Source organism: Homalodisca vitripennis, chromosome 2 (genome assembly GCF_021130785.1).
Source record: "Homalodisca vitripennis isolate AUS2020 chromosome 2, UT_GWSS_2.1, whole genome shotgun sequence".
NCBI lineage: Eukaryota > Metazoa > Arthropoda > Insecta > Hemiptera > Cicadellidae > Homalodisca > Homalodisca vitripennis.
The window spans coordinates 11,325,010-11,342,992 of NC_060208.1; the positions used below are offsets into that span (position 1 = coordinate 11,325,010).

Here is a 17,983-nt window from a genome sequence, read left to right on the forward strand (position 1 = left end):
TTGTCAATAAAAGAATGCTAAAAAAGAAGGTAACCACACGTCAAGGGCTCGTGAATTTTTAATTAAAGTGTGGCACCACAATGAAGAAATCAAAAAGAACTGTAAAAAATTGGTCCAGAGCATGCCAAAGAGTTTTGAAATGTTGATAAAGAATGGTATGAGCACAAAATATTAGTTATACAATTAGATGTACACAGATATTTAAAAACGATTTAATAAAATAATTTTCCCCGAAAACTAGTTCTAGTCTAATAATTTAGCCACCCTTTGTATTCACCTTTCGTTTTGAGCTTGGAAACAACAGAAGTTATTCCATCTGAAGTCTGACCTCAACACCTACCTGAAGAGATCCAAAAAATCGAAACAGCAAGAAGAACATTCCGAAACACAAGATAATAGTCCAGTCAATATAGCCCAAAAATAGGGGTAACCTTGCATCAATTCCCAGAAAGTTGAAAATTTGCATATATGTTAGGGACACCATTGTTATGAAATTGTGAAAAGTCCCCATCGGTCCCATGTCTGCATTATGGACAATACAACGTAAGAAAGGTTTGTAATTGTTTTTTCTCAAAAATGGTTAGTGCTATGCATAAAAGAGTAAGTAAAATTGTTGTACATAATTACATGGTCTACAATTTTTGTCTGACATATTTTATCATAAAATTAACCGTTTCGCTGAGAAATTCAAACGTCCCATTTTTGCGATCTCTATACGACTCACTATTGCGCTAGTACCGCATTTAAACATCTAATGTATAGTAAATATTATTTGAAAACTGTTATAGTATTTGAAAAAACTAACCTTAACAAAACAAAATTTTCCCGTATTACACTCAAAACAGGTGGGCTTGCTCCTAATTGTGATATGGCATGCCTCAACGATCTACTCTTTCCCAGACTATTAAACAACAAGACTTTTACAAAGCAAAACCTTATAAACGATTATTTTGGAAAGTTCCAAGAACTTAATATATAAGAAATTCCTCATTATATTAGAAGTTCATAGGAAGTAGGTAGGATTTTCCTTAAGGTCTAATAGGATTCTCAGTACTACGTGAGTAGGCTATGCATATTATTCTCATCGGGACAACAAGGCCAACTCAACTATGACACTGGAAATACCTTAGATCGAAAATAGATTACAAGAGCCGGAAGTAGCTGCTTTTTGATCGAATAGATTTCCGAGAGCTACATACTTATACAGTTTTTTAATCAGACGGTAATGGAAGATCAACTATGACACCGTAAGTGATTTGATACGGCAGAAGACACCTGTTACTCGAAGTAGGCTTCTCAAACCTAAGATTTACTAATTTTTAAGTAGGTTAGCCCTGTATTAATGGGTAAATGAAGTACATGGGCAACAAAATATAGAGTTCATCAAGTGGTTGAATTTGTGATATAGGTGAAATGGTGGGCTGAATAACATAACTACGATAACTGCATAACTAGGATATATTTTTAAGGTTGCTCGTAATTCGTCCTTCGCTCTAACCATTGTGTGAATAATTGCGGCCATACATGCCTTTCCCACCTAAACGTTCCTGGTAGTTTTTGTCCATCACGTTTTCCTGTTTCTCCTGTATTTTCCTGCATTATGATGCTCGTAATACCTGTATAATAAGACTTTGAACTGCCCTTCACTATAGAAATATCTTTAAAAAATCACTTAACTCAAGTGAAATGTTATAGCTGTAGGTAAGGATATGAATTTTTCTTGTACGTCTTAGGGGACGACATATTAAATCAACACAATAAAACTGAAATAATTTAAATTAAATAAAAAACTAAATTTATTTATACATAATAAATTAAGACAACTATATATCAACAGAACGAAATTGAATGTCTTCTTAACTAACATACTGCTTTTCTCAAATCAGCAAATATTGAGATCTTATTGAGATTAATAACTCAATATGAGTCTTTTTTTCCCCAATCGTGGAAAGTTTCAGGTTGTGACCATAAACAAAACACAAATAATTGAACACAGAGTTTGACTGACTGTGGTGGTTGCATTTCGTGACTGAACTTACTTTTAAAAAATAAGTTGAAAAAATTAAGTCGTTATTTGGAGTAGATGAAATATAGATAAATAATGGAATGAATAAACCTACATTCCTGACGAAGATATTTAAATTCTCACCTACATTCCTGACGAAGATATTTCAATTCTCACCTACATTCCTGACGAAGATATTTCAATTCTCACCTACATTCCTGACGAAGATATTTCAATTCTCACCTACATTCCTGACGAAGATATTTCAATTCTCACCTACATTCCTGACGAAGACATTTCAATTCTCAAAACGTAGTGTTATAAATTTTGTAGCATATACATTGAAAATGCCCGAAATCATATTACACTTTTAAACTTTCCAACGTCAATAACAATTTTGAACAAAAAATAAACATGTGTTCAACCCAGCTTGTTTAAAATTTTCCGGTCAACTTACTTCGCTTCTTTATAAGCCATGCACTGTTTATTTTGACCACTTTTTCTTTTGTAACCAAACACATTGCGAAGAACAAAAGAAACAATGGTTACAAAATTATAGTTCCACAGAGCAAAAACGACTAATGCAAAGTCTATGGTGCTTTATTGGTTTTAAACTATTTTCTTATTGAACTCTTTTTTACATGTAACTTATCATAATTGTGTTTTCTGTTGATATCAACAACATCTTGTCCTTACTTCAGATATTTAATATGTTACATTAAAATTGTGTAATGAACTCAATATTAGTTTAAATTTTACTCATCTTTTGTTTTAGTTATATTGTGAATGTTTTTGTTAGTTTTTATTTATTGTTAGTATTTATTGTGCCATTAACTTAGAGTTTGGCAATCTCCTTGAATAGAATTGTGTTTGAAGTAAAAACTGGTTGGCAGACGAAAAAAAAGCTAAATGGGACATTTTTTATTTATTGTTAGTATTTATCATTAACTTAGAGTTTGGCAATCTCCTTGAATAGAATTGTGTTTGAAGTAAAAAACTGGTTGGCAGACGAAAAAAAAGCTAAATGGAACATTTTTTATTTATTGTTAGTATTTATCATTAACTTAGAGTTTGGCAATCTCCTTGAATAGAATTGTGTTGAAGTAAAAACTGGTTGGCTAAATGGAACATTTTTTATTTATTGTTAGTATTTATCATTAACTTAGAGTTTGGCAATCTCCTTGAATATAATTGTGTTTGAAGTAAAAACTGGTTGGCAGACGAAAAAAGCTAAATGGGACATTTTTTTATTTTGATTTCCCAACAAACTTCTCGGTTTTGACACTGGACTGACTGGACAATTTGTACACAGTCATCCCTGCATAGATTGATCACAAATTTTTACAAGACACAACCTTAGCGAAATTAACATCAAAAAGTATTAACAGTGGAGATACAAACCAACCCGTGATCACATTTTTAACTTAACATTGTAACTCAGCCACATCACTTGAAAAAAAAAACAGTTTATTTATAAACATAATTTTTGCAACTATTAAACACAAAAATTTAACACGGATAATATGTAGATCGCGGATCGTGTCCGGAGGCTTTTCTGACCACCGCTAGCAAAATCAACAGCAGGTCAAGGTCATCTGCTGTGTGTCTTTTCCTCAAAGCGGCAGCGGCTTGTGCTCAGAGAACACCGCACCAGAGCTGAGAAATATGCTGTCTTCTTGCTTCTGTGAGTAACCACGGTTCATACATATGTCTCTTATTGTTATTACATACATCATGTATAGCTCTAACCCATCGCAGTAGTCTATAACGGCTACGTCATACTACATTGCGAGATTTAGCTGTTCAAGTTAGTAAAATGTACTTATTACAGTAGGGGTCAATAAAACACTCGTACTATCTTGACTCCCCCCATAATACTTGTATTATCATGGTTATTGTTATTGCTATCACATTGTTATTGTTATCGTACTGTTATTGTTATCACATTGTTATTGTTATCGTATCGTTATTGTTATCACATTGTTATTTGTATCGCATTGTTATTGTTATCGTTTTCGTGTATTGATATTCTTGAATTGATATTTATTTTTAATAAGCTGGATTTAGTTTGGACGTGGATGTGTTTTGTGCACGGTTGCTAGTTGCTATGCATAATTTTAATGTTGTTGATTATTATGGAATGTTCCACTATCTCTTTTGTTAATGCTTATAGATATATTTATGTTATTGGTTCTTGGTTTTTTTCCAAGAACCAAGAATGTATGTGTGTGTGTGTGTGTGTGTGTGTGTGTGTGTGTGTGTGTGTGTGTGTGTGTGTGTGTGTGTGTGTGTTTGTGTATTTATATTGTCTTATTATGATTATTGTTATTTATATTACTTATAGTATTGACATTGGTTGTATACGCTGTCTCTTTTTTTACTGCGATACCTCTCATGCACGACGGACTATTGTTTAATTAATGTTGTTGCCTGCAGCCATCCGTGTAATATATAGCTATTGTATATTTTTTTCTTCAAACATTGAACGCTTATTGTAATGTAGTTGCATGTAATGGTTTCTCCGTTAAATAAATAAATAAATAAATACGTATCAGAGTAAAATATTACAGGTTTTGACAAATATTGATCATTCTGTTCAGATGTACACTGTAACAAATTGGACAGTTTAATTTAGCCTTTCGCCACATTACTTAGAAATCAGTAAATTGTCTTATTAAATTGCAATAATTTCAAGTTAATATTATTTGGAAACCACTTTTTTACAGTTTTATACATATGCCTTTTTAACATCCTCTCTGGTATAAGGATAACACAAAATAATACTCACAGTTACCTACTTTCAAGGGGGTGGCTGCTATTATTGTAGATCTAACTCATATTTTACACATAATACTTTAAATCATAGATAAATATATAAATTATGTGTGTTGAAAAATGCAAAACTATTTTGAAACTATTTCTACTAATAATGATGAGCCACCTAGTACTTTTAAAATCTACTTCAGTTTTGTGTTATGGCATATCATGGAAATGTTGAGAAACACTATAGTACAAGTGTTTTATACATTTTAGTTATTTTCCTAATTTTTCTAAGCTTGTGTTCTAACTAATGTGTAGGGATGACACTAGGTATATCCATAACTAATAATGGTTTATGTTGTAATAACATGCTTTAAAACTTGGCTAAAAGTATAAATTATATCAAATATACTGCATCGAAAACAATGGGACGCTTGTTATTTTTATAACTATAACTATAAGGTTGTACAGAGTTTTATGTTCAAAAAGTAGTACCTGGTTAATTTTGCGTCTTAAGCGGAAAATAAAGACTTGGTTGATAACAAAAGAAAAATTATGTGCAGTTCATGTATATATTTACCATTCTCAACAGCAATGTTTTATAAACTTGCATTTGATGGTGACCCGTAAGTAAATAAATTTAGTACTACAGATAATATATAATAATAATATTATATATATATATTTGTAGTTTTGAGTATATATATATACTCAAAACAACAATAAATAGCGTGAACATAACGTATGTGTAAGAAACCATACTTAATAAAGAAACAAGAATACCATATCATATAACGAAAAAACATTTAAAATATTAATATATTTATAATATAAATAGTTTATTTCTAGTATCCGCATTATATGTTATGTACTTGCACAAACACTACAACAACTAACAACTTAACTATAAAAACATGTAGGATATTTAAAGTTTGTTTAAGTTTCCTATTGTACCCTTGTCCAGTGTATCCTTTGTTCAACACACGCAATTTGTGTTTGTGCTAGTAAATTTTAATTTGTTTTCAGTGATTACCAGTGACCGGTAAATATGAGAGGTAACCCCAAAGCTTGCCTTGGTGAGGAGGGAACTGGTATTATTCTATGATGGCGATCTCGGAGGTAACTGTACAGTTACCTCAAGTTGTGTTAACACAAGGGCTCTTATGGATATGTTTACTTGCACGTGTAGTCTACGTTTCTCCAGGAAGATCTGACTTGCCAGGTAAGTGTGGCGTAAGCATAATTACGTTAGTTAGTCTAGCGTAAGACGATGTTCATATTATGTCAGAGTTTATCATACAAAATGTGACACAAATATAAAATGTTTTTACTGGGAAACTTTTACACTTTTCCTTGATAGATCCAAACATTTAGAAAAAAGTCAATGAATGTCTTTTTTTACCAGGCTAAGTTGGGCGGGTAGGGTATGATAAGCGGACCCGACTTTTTATATCGAAGAATGTAATCGTCGATACCTAATATTCGCATCTCAAATCCTAGACTATCAATCGATATAGAGTATCTATAGTCCTCAATAACAATTATATGTTTTAAAATAAAATATGAATTTAATATTTACAGTGATCAAACAAATTATTATAACCAAAATTAGGAAAACTGATGACGACCGATTTTGCTCCTCTCAACAGTTACTGTTGTTTCTTTCCCATAAATTTCACATAATGGGTTTTTCGGTACGAGTCTAACATGTTGAAGTCACGAAAAACATGTTTTATCATCTTTTAAAGCAAACTTGTGTAGTTTTCTAAAATTCACTGCTATTTTTAAATTAAATGTTACTTATATAAAATTGACATATTACATTACGAGTATTATTTGAAAGCGTTTACAGCTGTTGATGTGGATTATTTAAGTTAATTGTTCAAAATAAATAATAATCAGTATCGATTGATTATATCGATGGTTATGATTAAGTAATATCGTTTGCCAATTTTGATTAAAAAACCGGGTCCGCTTATCGTACCCTACCCTAATAATAAGCACCAGCCAAATTTAATAAAATTTCATATTTATGATACATGGGTTTAAAAATACATTGAAACTATATTAATTATAGTACAGTCACATTTTAAAAATATAGAAGAAACTGTCAAAGACAAATTAAACCGTGATTAGACGTGAGTTTTTAAAATTATGAACTTACCTTAATGATTGAATCAGGCTACATATATTCCTGTAAACCATCTTTTCAGTTCTCTTCCATTTATTGGTGAAGAGCATTTGAAAAGCTTTTTAGTTTTGTATTGTAAAACCAAATTCTAAATGAGAAAATGCAAATGAGCGTTTAATTGCTGAGTAGAACATTTACAAAGAATGTAGTAATTTTATGAATATGTTTTGTGGTTAATTTTACTAATGGATGCGTGTGTACACTAATAAGTTTACATGTACCAACTAGGCTCTTGTGTCGACTGGAAGTCGTGCATAACGCCGGTTGTAGACCCATGTCCTAATGTCTGTCTCACTCCGAGGTCCACCTGCAAGGTACACAACTATGTCCCATACTGTGCCTGCAGACCCGGCTACTCTGGCAACCCCTTTACTGGGTGCTACGAACAAGGTGGGTACTTCACACTAGAGAGAGGTTACTTTTTAGAAGGTGGTGGCGTTAATTTGGTTGTTGTAACACTTAGGCAAAAAGTTTGCGAACCTCATCAAAAAGTACAAAATTTAAGTTAAATCAAATGTATAGTTAAAATGAACATTTAACAATAATCTGATCTCAGGGTATAGTTGAGCTGGAGCTTAGTAATCACACGGCTTGTTTTTTCTTAAAATCGATAGAGAACTTTTTACCAAGTAAGCAATCGTCTGCCGCATCGTATATCGTATGTGGTTATAAAATACGTTTATCCGCAAAGACAATTTAGGACTTACTATTCTTTAAATTTGTTCCTATTTCAGATATCATGTTTAGTATTAATTTATGTTTTATTAGCTTTTTTCAAATATAAAAGAAAATGACTTTTAATAAACTCTCAATACTACTCAATGCGTCGGGAAATCTTAAAAACTTCAACATTGAAATGATCTTCATCAATATTAAGATTGCTATTTGTTAGATTTTAAGACATTTTTAATTACACATTCCTTAAAAGTGTTATAATTTTTTATTGGTTCTTTTTGTAGTCAGCTGCTTGTTTATTCATATTAATATTTAATTATTGTGCAAGATTATAACTTAATGAAATTTAATGTTTCCATACGTTTCACTTTAATTCTTATCATTTTATTATTTTTCTTAAAAAAACCAAACTAAATACAATCAAACGTAAAATATGTTCAAAATAATTATTTTTAAACTGGTTAGGTGGAATAATCACACACCAGTGACTTCAAGAAATAAATACACAGAACATGCTTTAGATCTAAACCTAATATGTAAAAAAACATTGCATTTTATTTGAAAAATGTCATTTATATCATTCTGTCTAGGCACGAAGCTTTATATTTATATCGCCCTATAGGGTTTTGCTGGAAGTTCGTGAACATTTTACACGGGTTTTTATGAGTAACCAAGTTGGCAACAAGAAAATTGCAGCATTAATCAATTTTGAAAACAAACTGAATACACTCATAGCATTTTTAACATGTGATACAGTGAAAAGTGTAGCTTATTATTCACCATACAAACCACCATAAAAGCCACCATATTGTGTTCCAGCTTCAACAGGGAGTTGTCCACCTAATCAAACATCTCACAGAAGAAAATCCTACAGAGTTGAGGCTTTTATTAAGGTAATCTTCAGCTTGAGTCTCCTCACAAATAAGGCAACTTTTGATAACAATGCAGGGTTAAGTAGTAAATCCCAACCAGTTCAAACCAACTGGGATTTCGTCACATGTAATTTACCTGTCCGTATGATATCTCTAAAACGAACACATAGGCCTGAAAGTTTGCATGAAGCTTCATTTTTAAATAGACAACACTGAGTTCTATGATGGTGCATGTCACTCCATGGGTATTTTTACTGAGCATTACCGAATTTTTAAATTGTCTTATAGGTGACCATCGTGGCAACGAAAGTATAGGCCTGAAAGTTTGCATAAAGCTTCATTTTTAAATAGACAACACTGAGTTCTATGATGGTGCAAGTCACTCCATGGGTGTTTTTACTGAGCATTACCGAATTTTTAAATTGTCTTATAGGTGACCATCGTGGCAACGAAAGTATAGGCCTGAAAGTTTGCATGAAGCTACATTTTTAAACAGGCAATACTGAGTTCTATGATGGTGCAAGTCACTCCATGGGTATTTTTACTGAGCATTACCGAATTTTTAAATTGTCTTATAGGTGACCATCGTGGCAACGAAAGTATAGGCCTGAAAGTTTACATGAAGCTTCATTTATAAATAGACAACACTGAGTTCTATGATGGTGCAAGTCACTCCATGGGTGTTTTTACTGAGCATTACCGAATTTTTAAATTGTCTTATAGGTGACCATCGTGGCAACGAAAGTATAGGCCTGAAAGTTTGCATGAAGCTACATTTTTAAACAGGCAATACTGAGTTCTATGATGGTGCAAGTCACTCCATGGGTATTTTTACTGAGCATTACCGAATTTTTAAATTGTCTTATAGGTGACCATCGTGGCAACGAAAGTATAGACCTGAAAGTTTACATGAAGCTTCATTTTTAAATAGACAACACTGAGTTCTATGATGGTGCATGTCACTCCATGGGTATTTTTACTGAGCATTATCGAATTTTTAAATTGTCTTATAGGTGACCATCATGGCAACGAATGTATAGGTCTGAAAGTTTGCATGAAGCTTCAGTTTTAAACAGGCAATACTGAATTTAATTATGATAAATATCAGTCCACAGGATTTTTTGCTGAGGATTAGATAGTTTTTACATGGGTTATGGTAAAAATGACGGCAACGAGAGCATCTCAGAATAAACAAATTGTAAAGTCTGGGTGTGGTTAATATAACATTTTGTCTTCTGGCATTCCAACCCACGTTGGTATCATCTGTAAACGGTAACATTTTTATGAAACTTCATTTCTACAGTAACATTTAATGGGTTTTATGTTGATGCATGGGAGTTGACAGATGTTCACGAATCGCACTGTAGTCGGCACAATGTCTCTTTTGTCTGCCGGGATGAGTAGAAATTATTTTCTATACAATTGCCTCTCTGTCTGCTGGACCATAGAAACTGAGCTATAAACTGGTTTATAAACTGAGCTATAGACTTGAAATTTCACCAGCTAACGTCAACGAAGCCTGTTACCCGACATGTGGCATGGCATACTTGTATGATTTTAGTATCAGTAAAAGATATTGGTTCTTTGCGTACTTGCAATTTTAAAATAATTTTTCTTGTAATTTAAACATATTAACAACACGCTAAAAGAAATTAACAAAAATGAATGTTTTGTTGTATGCTAATTAAACTAGTATTATACTATTTCTGGTTGTTGTGAGTAAGCTGGAAATATACAAATAAAAAGTATTGCCTTGATCTTTAGTCTCTTTGTCTGAGAGGTATGTCAAAGTTAAATAACAATTTTTACCCAGCGTTTAAGAATTCTAGGTCTTTGATATTCCGTAAGCAAATATAACACAAAACTGACATAAGTAACTAGAATCAGCAAGACAAATTGGAAGTGTAGTACTAGGCCTGACCGTCCAGTGAGACTTTGTTATTTGTATTTTCTGTGGACAAAACAAACAGCACAACATGCTGGTGTTGGCCATTAAGGAGTATCATTTGGTTTTTATTATTAAGATTTGATATTTTATTAAATAAAATATACAAAAATATTTGTACTATCTAGGACTTCTTTGTTTGAAGTCTGTTTTTGACGGTGGAAGGATTGTAAAGGAAACAACATTTTCCGGACATTTGCCTTCTTTCAGTGATACAACAGATTTGAACACTACGTTTTTAGATTTGCAATCTGATCTCTTTATCAGGTTACTACCTAATTGTTTAGGGCTACCTAAATAGATTCAATGATATTTGCACCTAATTGAATGGTGCCTAATTATCTCACTTGTCAATGCCAGTTGCCTGCTTATGGGTATATAGGCTAGAATGTATACTTTAGGCATTATAGTGATTAAATTATCGAAAATAGATTTGATTCATTTGATTACACGTCCTAGTACTTATAAAGTACATTAACAGATTCTTTGTGATAGGCTACAAGAAATGTAATACCTTTATCTGTACAGGTAAACTTTTATGCTGCAATGCTGCACTGCCAGCATCATGGTTGGAGGCTGGCCTCCATCCAATCCAAAGAGGAGAATGACCGGATCAAAGAGGAGATTCGTAAGAAAAGTAAGTCATGCTGCAGTAGAATAGCACAAGAGCCGAGAGCCCATTTGCGCTGAATAAACACACGTCCAGATTATTGTCTTGGAATCGATTAGGAGTTTTATAAAGATAGAAATCAACCACCAGCTACGCTAAATATTGGTGAAAGTCAAGATGAATGTGTATCGAAAGGGTTACAATATTCAACGATATTTATTTCTTAGATTATATTTTTACTAGCTTGAAATTCCTGAACCGACGGTGAGACACGTAATTACGTACTAACAAATGCCGATGTGCAGAGTCGTTGTCATGAAGCAAACTGTTTCCCACATATTTTTTCAAGCGTTTCCTCTTGATAGCATCTCTTAAGTGCCTAAGAATTTCCACATAAAATTGTTTTGGTCACAGTTTGGTCACCTTTGTAATAAAAAAAAAAACTTCCAACAGAGATTTTTTTTCTTCGTTAGGGATGTTTTTCTTTTCCAACGGACTGACGTTTTGTTGGAGGGTTCAACATAATGTTCGTCACCAGTTAGATTGTTTTTAAATTCGGATCTGCATTGACCATACCAATTAACCAACCATTAACATGCGATTTTATTTGTGGTAGTCAATCAGCACTATTGTTACCAACCGCAAACTAATTATAAGCATGTTCAAACGATAATGAAGGGTGCTGGGTACTCTACCATGTGATAAATTTATCGCAAATGCAACTTCGTCAATAGTTAGTCTTGTTTGCTCGCGCAACTTGGCAACTAGCTCAATGTTTTTATCATCGTTGCAGTTGAAGGTCGTCACTATGAGGGTCATCTCCAAAGCACACGCGACCTTCACGAAAACTTTTGTTCTCTTCTTCAACACCTCGTCTTCGTAAGCATGAACTAACAACTCAAAATTCTCACTATACGACACGTTCAGTGTTCACTAATGATTTGTAGAGCCTTTGATTTATCGAAAAGGTTAACTTGCATACACAGGAAAACACTCTCCACAAGTAAGCAATGACAACTTAGGCGATACCAACACTACAGATATTCTCTTCCCAGAAGTAGTACCAACTGCTGAAAAACTAATTTCCCACCGGCGAGTGTGCTTTATCTATATTTTAATCGATTCCGGGAACTTTTTGATACTACCGCCAGAAAAGTAGATAAAGAGACTGAAAGTTGTAATCTTCAGAGTCCTTGTATGGTTATCTGCCTCTAATTTAAAATCTATTCACGTGCCTTACGGTGATATTTAACTGTGTCAAGCAAATACATGTGATCTAATTATAATTTCGTATTTTTAACCATTTTATGTCTATTTCGACCTCTATCCATACTGTCGCGGATGACTATCAATGTATTTTTGTCGTTTTCAAAAAAATTCAGTTTTTTATACAGCCCCTGTAAATGGAAGTAGATACAGGATCATCGCTCAGTATAACCTTTAACTAAACTTTTCAAGATCTCCAAGTAAATAAGAAACTATTCAGAACAAATGTGCTACTTCGCACCTACACTGGTGAACCCATTCGGCCAAGAGCAGTTACTGTCGTGGACGTTCCTTTCAAGAATTAACATTTTATTGGCGAATTATATGTGGTATACCAAACGTGGACTCCATTGTTAGTAGAGCCTGGATTAGGGAAATCCAGTTGGATCTAACTGATATCAACGCCGAGAGAGATATCAAACTGCAACCAACCCCCATAACCAAGCAAGTTACTTTCAGATTACAGTGTCATTTTTGAACAAAATATAGGTAGAGCACCGAATAAACAAGGACATGTTACATTAATCGAGATTCAGTAGCCAACCCGTCCAACAACAATCACGTGGGCAGTTAATGAACTAAGAAAACTATTTTCTACATTCGGTTTTCATCACGTGTTACTTTTGGACAATGTCACACAATTTGCTTCTCAGGAATTTAAGGATTTTGTAAATTCTTGTGACTGTATCTTCAAGGAAACAGTACCGTACCATCCCAGCTCGAATGGACAAGTAGAAAGAAACGTCCAGACATTGAAGCCGAGCATATTCGCTATGTCAGGAGAGAAGGGAAATTTACGATTTAAAATAAGTAGATTTCTTATGCAACTTCGACAATCTCCAAACGCGACCGGGCACGTCATCATACCACCTAATGTCAGGAAGAAGAGTGAGAACAAATATTTCTTAACTCAAACCGGATTTAAACACAGCTCTTAATTGCGAAGATAGTACAGTTGAAATTCGGAGAGTTCTAATGGTTGTGGAGATAGAGTCCAAGTGAGAGACTATGGGAATACAAAGGAAATGGAGCCTCGGCCGAATAGAATCTAGGGAAGGGCGTGTCATTTACAGAGTCAGAATGGATGGTGGACAGTTATGGAGAAGACATATTATTGACCAGGTAGTCAACTGCAAGATACCACATCAACATTACAGAGGGAGGTGTTACCAGCTGTTTTAAAAGTTTATTGTTACTATAATCACATGTTGTTTTGTTTTTATTTGGTAATTCACTCAGAATTCAATTAACCATAAATATGTTACTTTTACATTATAAGTGTTTTAATTTTACATTACAATATTATACACGCCCGAATTTGTGGAAGAACAAATAGAATATGATATAAAAATACTTCCCATCTCGCCGGGACTTACTATCCAAACACTGCTATGGAACCTAAATATTATATGGCAAGATATCCAGTAAAAGCTTTTAACCCAGTAAGCTGTCGTTTGTCTTTTCTGATTCAAATGGATTTTACACAATTGTCTTGTACCGTTTTACTGGCACATGAGGGGTTAGCTTTGAAATTTAAACTTTTGTGCAGTTTCAAAAAATAAAAGAAAATCTTCTGAAATAAATAAAGTTCAAAATAAAATAAAACTTCTTCTTAAAAATAATTACTAGATTTAAAATTAAAATTAAAACTTCTTGATGAATTTTAAATTCAAACTTGTAATATATTCGTCACTCCAAAAATGTACAAAGTTCTTACAGCTTGTCTTTTATTCAATTTTCAAAATTCAAAACTTTCACACTCTGATCTGGCAATTCTTCACTTTAATTTATCTTCAAAATACAATTTTATTTTGTTACTAATTTTCTTTACTTTACTTTAACTATTACCGTACTTCTTTTCAGTGATAGAAAATTTAAAATTCTTCAGTGTTAGAGAATTAACAATTCTTCAGTGTTAGAGAATTAAAAATGCTTCAGTGTTAGAGAATTAAAAAATATTGCTGAAAGCATCCGCAGGTTCGATGACGATTAGCAAAAGATTAACTCTAAGCACTTTCAAAGTCTACTCTTTACTATAACTTCCGATCAACTGAGACGGGAGGTATGGCACGTCTACCTCACCCCACCTTTCAATTTCGTTATCAAACACTGCCATCTGCGATGCGCGCCTCGCTGATAGCAGCCTCTTTTGTACAGTCCAGTCCTTATCATTCGTCTGGGCCTACTCCTTCCACCGGTAATCCAGTTACCCCAGAATTATTATTTAATACAATCGCTACAGTCTGTCTATCTGTCCGCAAAATATCTTTAGAATGAAAAGGGTGTATGCAATTTGAAATGTTGCAAGCAATCTTATCGAGGCTTGTTACTTAACACGTGGTGTGGCCTTGTATATTGTATAGTAATTACTAGGTAGATAAATCAATTAATTCATAGCATTCAACATTATTCTTTTTCACCTCTACATTAAGGTATGTAATCAATATATTTTCAGATATTCGTAACGACCAATTCTGGACTTCCGGGATGAACTACCCTCTAGGACACTGGGTCTGGATGTCTACTGGCGAACCGCTGCCTGAGTTCCAGGACTGGGAGCCTGGAGAACCCAACAATGCTGGAGACGAGCATTGCTTGGAGTTTTATGAGAAGGATAACAATGGCTACATGTGGAACGACAAGAACTGTATGGAGCAAGTTTACCCGATATGTGAATATTTTGAATAGAACCACTGTGATAGTGACTTAATAAAATCGATTGAAAGGTTATATGTAAACATTATTTCAAAGTTAAACTCTCCTATTTTTAACTAGCTGACCCGGCGAACTTTGTCCCGCCTTAAAGGCAATATCACATGATCACATTTTTTACTTTTTAAATTAGGATAATTGTAAATAAAAAAATATAAATTATTCAATGATTCTTTATTTGCCATTTATTGTAACACCTTCTGATAAACTAACTACATTTTTTTGTTTTTTTTTATTAGGCGCGAAACAAATAACGCAGTCTTCCGGCCCGTGGACATGCCACATTTAATTGGCCATGGGAAAAACATGGATGTTTAAGATTAAGACCACAAACTTTCAACGATTGGCCTTGTGACTTATTTACAGTCATGACGGATCGGAAATTGAAACCGTTTAAAACTCAAATGGCATGTCGGGTGGGATCATCGGGATCCTCGGAATGAGAATTCCTCACCTTTGAGTATTGTGGTGTAAATCAAATTGTTCATCAATTTACTTACCACCAAACTTGTTCCGTTGCACAGTTTTAGTTGGTATAAGTTTCGAAGCATGATTACTACAGAACCAATATTTAGTTGTAAATTGTGCCAGGTACATCCAAGGAGTTTAAACATTCAATTGGATTGTTGGTGGCATCATCTTCATTTGTTACACAGTCAACAGATTTGAAAGAATGCAGTGTACCAATGATCTCATTCTGAATTATGTAGTGTAAGTCATCTACATCTTTATTCTTAGCTGCCAAAATTGCTCGCTCACTCAACCATTCATTATTTTTGAGGTTAGTAATGATGTTTGGGAATACTTTGTTGATGAGTTCGTCTTTCGATGAGACAAAGTTACAGATATTCCGAGGAAATGAAATCAATCCGCTCGATTCGTCGACAGGTACTCGACCATTACCGATAGTCAACAATTACTCAGAGAAATCTTCAGCAGATGTATCGTTCAGCAATGCAACTCTCATGTTTGTTGTCAGCTGAAGTTTCCTAACATAGGGCCCGATATTTGACATAGATCCGACATAGATTCGATGATTTGAGGCAAGCGTTTATTTTGTCGGCAGCAGTCGATCTGGAATTACTGGCAATGTTTGGCGGAAATCGCCAGACAGTAAAATAGTTGCGCCTCCAAAACATTTTGAGTCATTACGTAGATCTTGCAATGTTAGGTTTAACTGCTTCCAATGCACGTTTTATGCGCTATTGTGCATTCGTCCCAGATGATGATCTTCGATTCTGATAAAACTTTCGCCATAGCGGAGCGCTTTGTAATGTTGCACGTTGGTTCTTCAATATATTGAAGATTTAACAGCAATTTTTAATGCAGAATGTGCCGTACGACATCCTTCTAGCAATGTGGCTGCTATTCCAGAAGAAGCAACTGAATCTTCAATGTTGGATCTTGCACGAACAGTGGATAAAACTACTGACATGAGGAATGTCTTACCAGTTCCACCATGTAAATATAAACCACCGTTTCCATCATCAATTGCCTTCATTAATGTATCATAAACTTCCTTTTGTTGGGGTTCATCAGGGGCACATTTGTTTGAACTACTAAATATAATTCCTGGTGATCATATTCACGTTCCCATTCCAATTCTCGATTAAATGCGTCATTCATTTTACGATTTGGCGCTGGCATTCCTAACCTGACTAATAAACTACCACACATGAGATAACACATGTCTTCGATCAAGAGCAAGGCCCGATTATGTATCTCCTCATTCATTTTAAGATCGGAATTTATTGAACTGACACGAATTTGATGTAAAATATCTTCTGCCATATTATCCTTGTATTTGTGCCATAGGTTATAGATGGGTTCGATGGAAAGCATGTCGAAATGATGATAGCAAATAATGTTACGTATCTGACTTGGAGATGCAGAGATAACGGCTTTGAATTGTAAAAAATTAAAATTTGATTTGTATTATCAGGATAATAAAGTCTATGCTTACCAGTGATTGCAGAAACAGTTTGAAACAAAATTTGCTGTTTCTCTTAAGCTTACTCTATGCTTTAAAACTATAAATGTAAAGAAATTTAAAACGGTAATTAAATGATATAAACATATTTCTTTTGTTGCATTATATATGTTTACAAAGAACAGCTGATTCAATTTGAACAGGCCCTTTCACTTAATAACATATGTTTTGCTGTAATGCATTTCTTACGGGTATTTCCGTAAATTTTAGAGACCAGTGGGGCGGAATCCTGAATTGTGAACGGGATAAAAAGTATCCTATGTGTTTTCTCCGAGTTCTTAGCTACCTCCCTACCAATTTTCAGCCAACTCGGTTCAGCCGTTCTTGACTTATAAATAGTGTAACTAACACGACTTTCTTTTATATATATAGAAGTAATGACAAATTCATTTATAATTTTGTAAAGATTTTTGTATTGTAAGGTTTCTAAATATTTGAAAGTGTTTAGAATATTATTTACGTACCAACTTTAAGAGAACATGTGATATCAATGATAAGCAAATCACTATGCGTCTATACTAATAATGCGTTTTCGGTTTGAAATTTCGGAACATGCTAAATCCACCCAAGTAGGTGGTAGGGATATTTATAACTATACAAACTCTTCGGTCTGTTTGAACCTTTCTGCCATCACATAAGTCGAAATCGTATAAAATACAATGTAATTTTGAATAACCTCTTATGTGTACAAGAATTAAGTACAAGACATTCTAAAACTTTGAACGAATCAGGATCAGTGTTGGTGTTTACTCGTAATAATTTGCTTTATTAACACAGATTGGGCACTGCCATCGCTAGATTCACTTTGCCAATTTGCGATCGGTCGGAGGCGTCGTCTCCTCTGTGAGATCAATGGTGTTAAATTTTTCCAGTACTCGAGCTAATTTCCGGTCCGGCTCTTCTCCGGGTGCCAGATTTGTGAGTGGTGGAATGATCTCATTCTGAGGTCCGACCACC

The 17,983-nt window shown here is 33.9% G+C and overlaps 1 protein-coding gene across 1 annotated transcript; it reads left to right on the forward strand.

Moving 5' to 3' along the window:
- Positions 1 to 3,567: 3,567 nt before the first annotated feature.
- Positions 3,568 to 15,054, forward strand: LOC124353558 (perlucin-like). The gene is made up of 6 exons (XM_046803453.1): positions 3,568 to 3,689; positions 5,792 to 5,987; positions 7,185 to 7,346; positions 8,451 to 8,524; positions 10,977 to 11,085; positions 14,780 to 15,054. Exons 2-6 carry the CDS (start codon positions 5,867 to 5,869, stop codon positions 15,010 to 15,012), a joined length of 699 nt encoding a protein of 232 aa, XP_046659409.1. The 5' UTR covers positions 3,568 to 3,689; positions 5,792 to 5,866; the 3' UTR covers positions 15,013 to 15,054.
- Positions 15,055 to 17,983: the final 2,929 nt, after the last annotated feature.

Excerpts from the sequence above, each read along its gene's own strand:
- LOC124353558 (XM_046803453.1), top strand. The coding sequence starts at position 5,867 with ATGATGGCGATCTCGGAGGTAACTGTACAGTTACCTCAAGTTGTGTTA. Across the intron at positions 5,988-7,184 it reads AGGAAGATCTGACTTGCCAG|GCTCTTGTGTCGACTGGAAG; the intron begins GTAAGTGTGGCG and ends TGTACCAACTAG. Across the intron at positions 7,347-8,450 it reads TACTGGGTGCTACGAACAAG|CTTCAACAGGGAGTTGTCCA; the intron begins GTGGGTACTTCA and ends ATTGTGTTCCAG.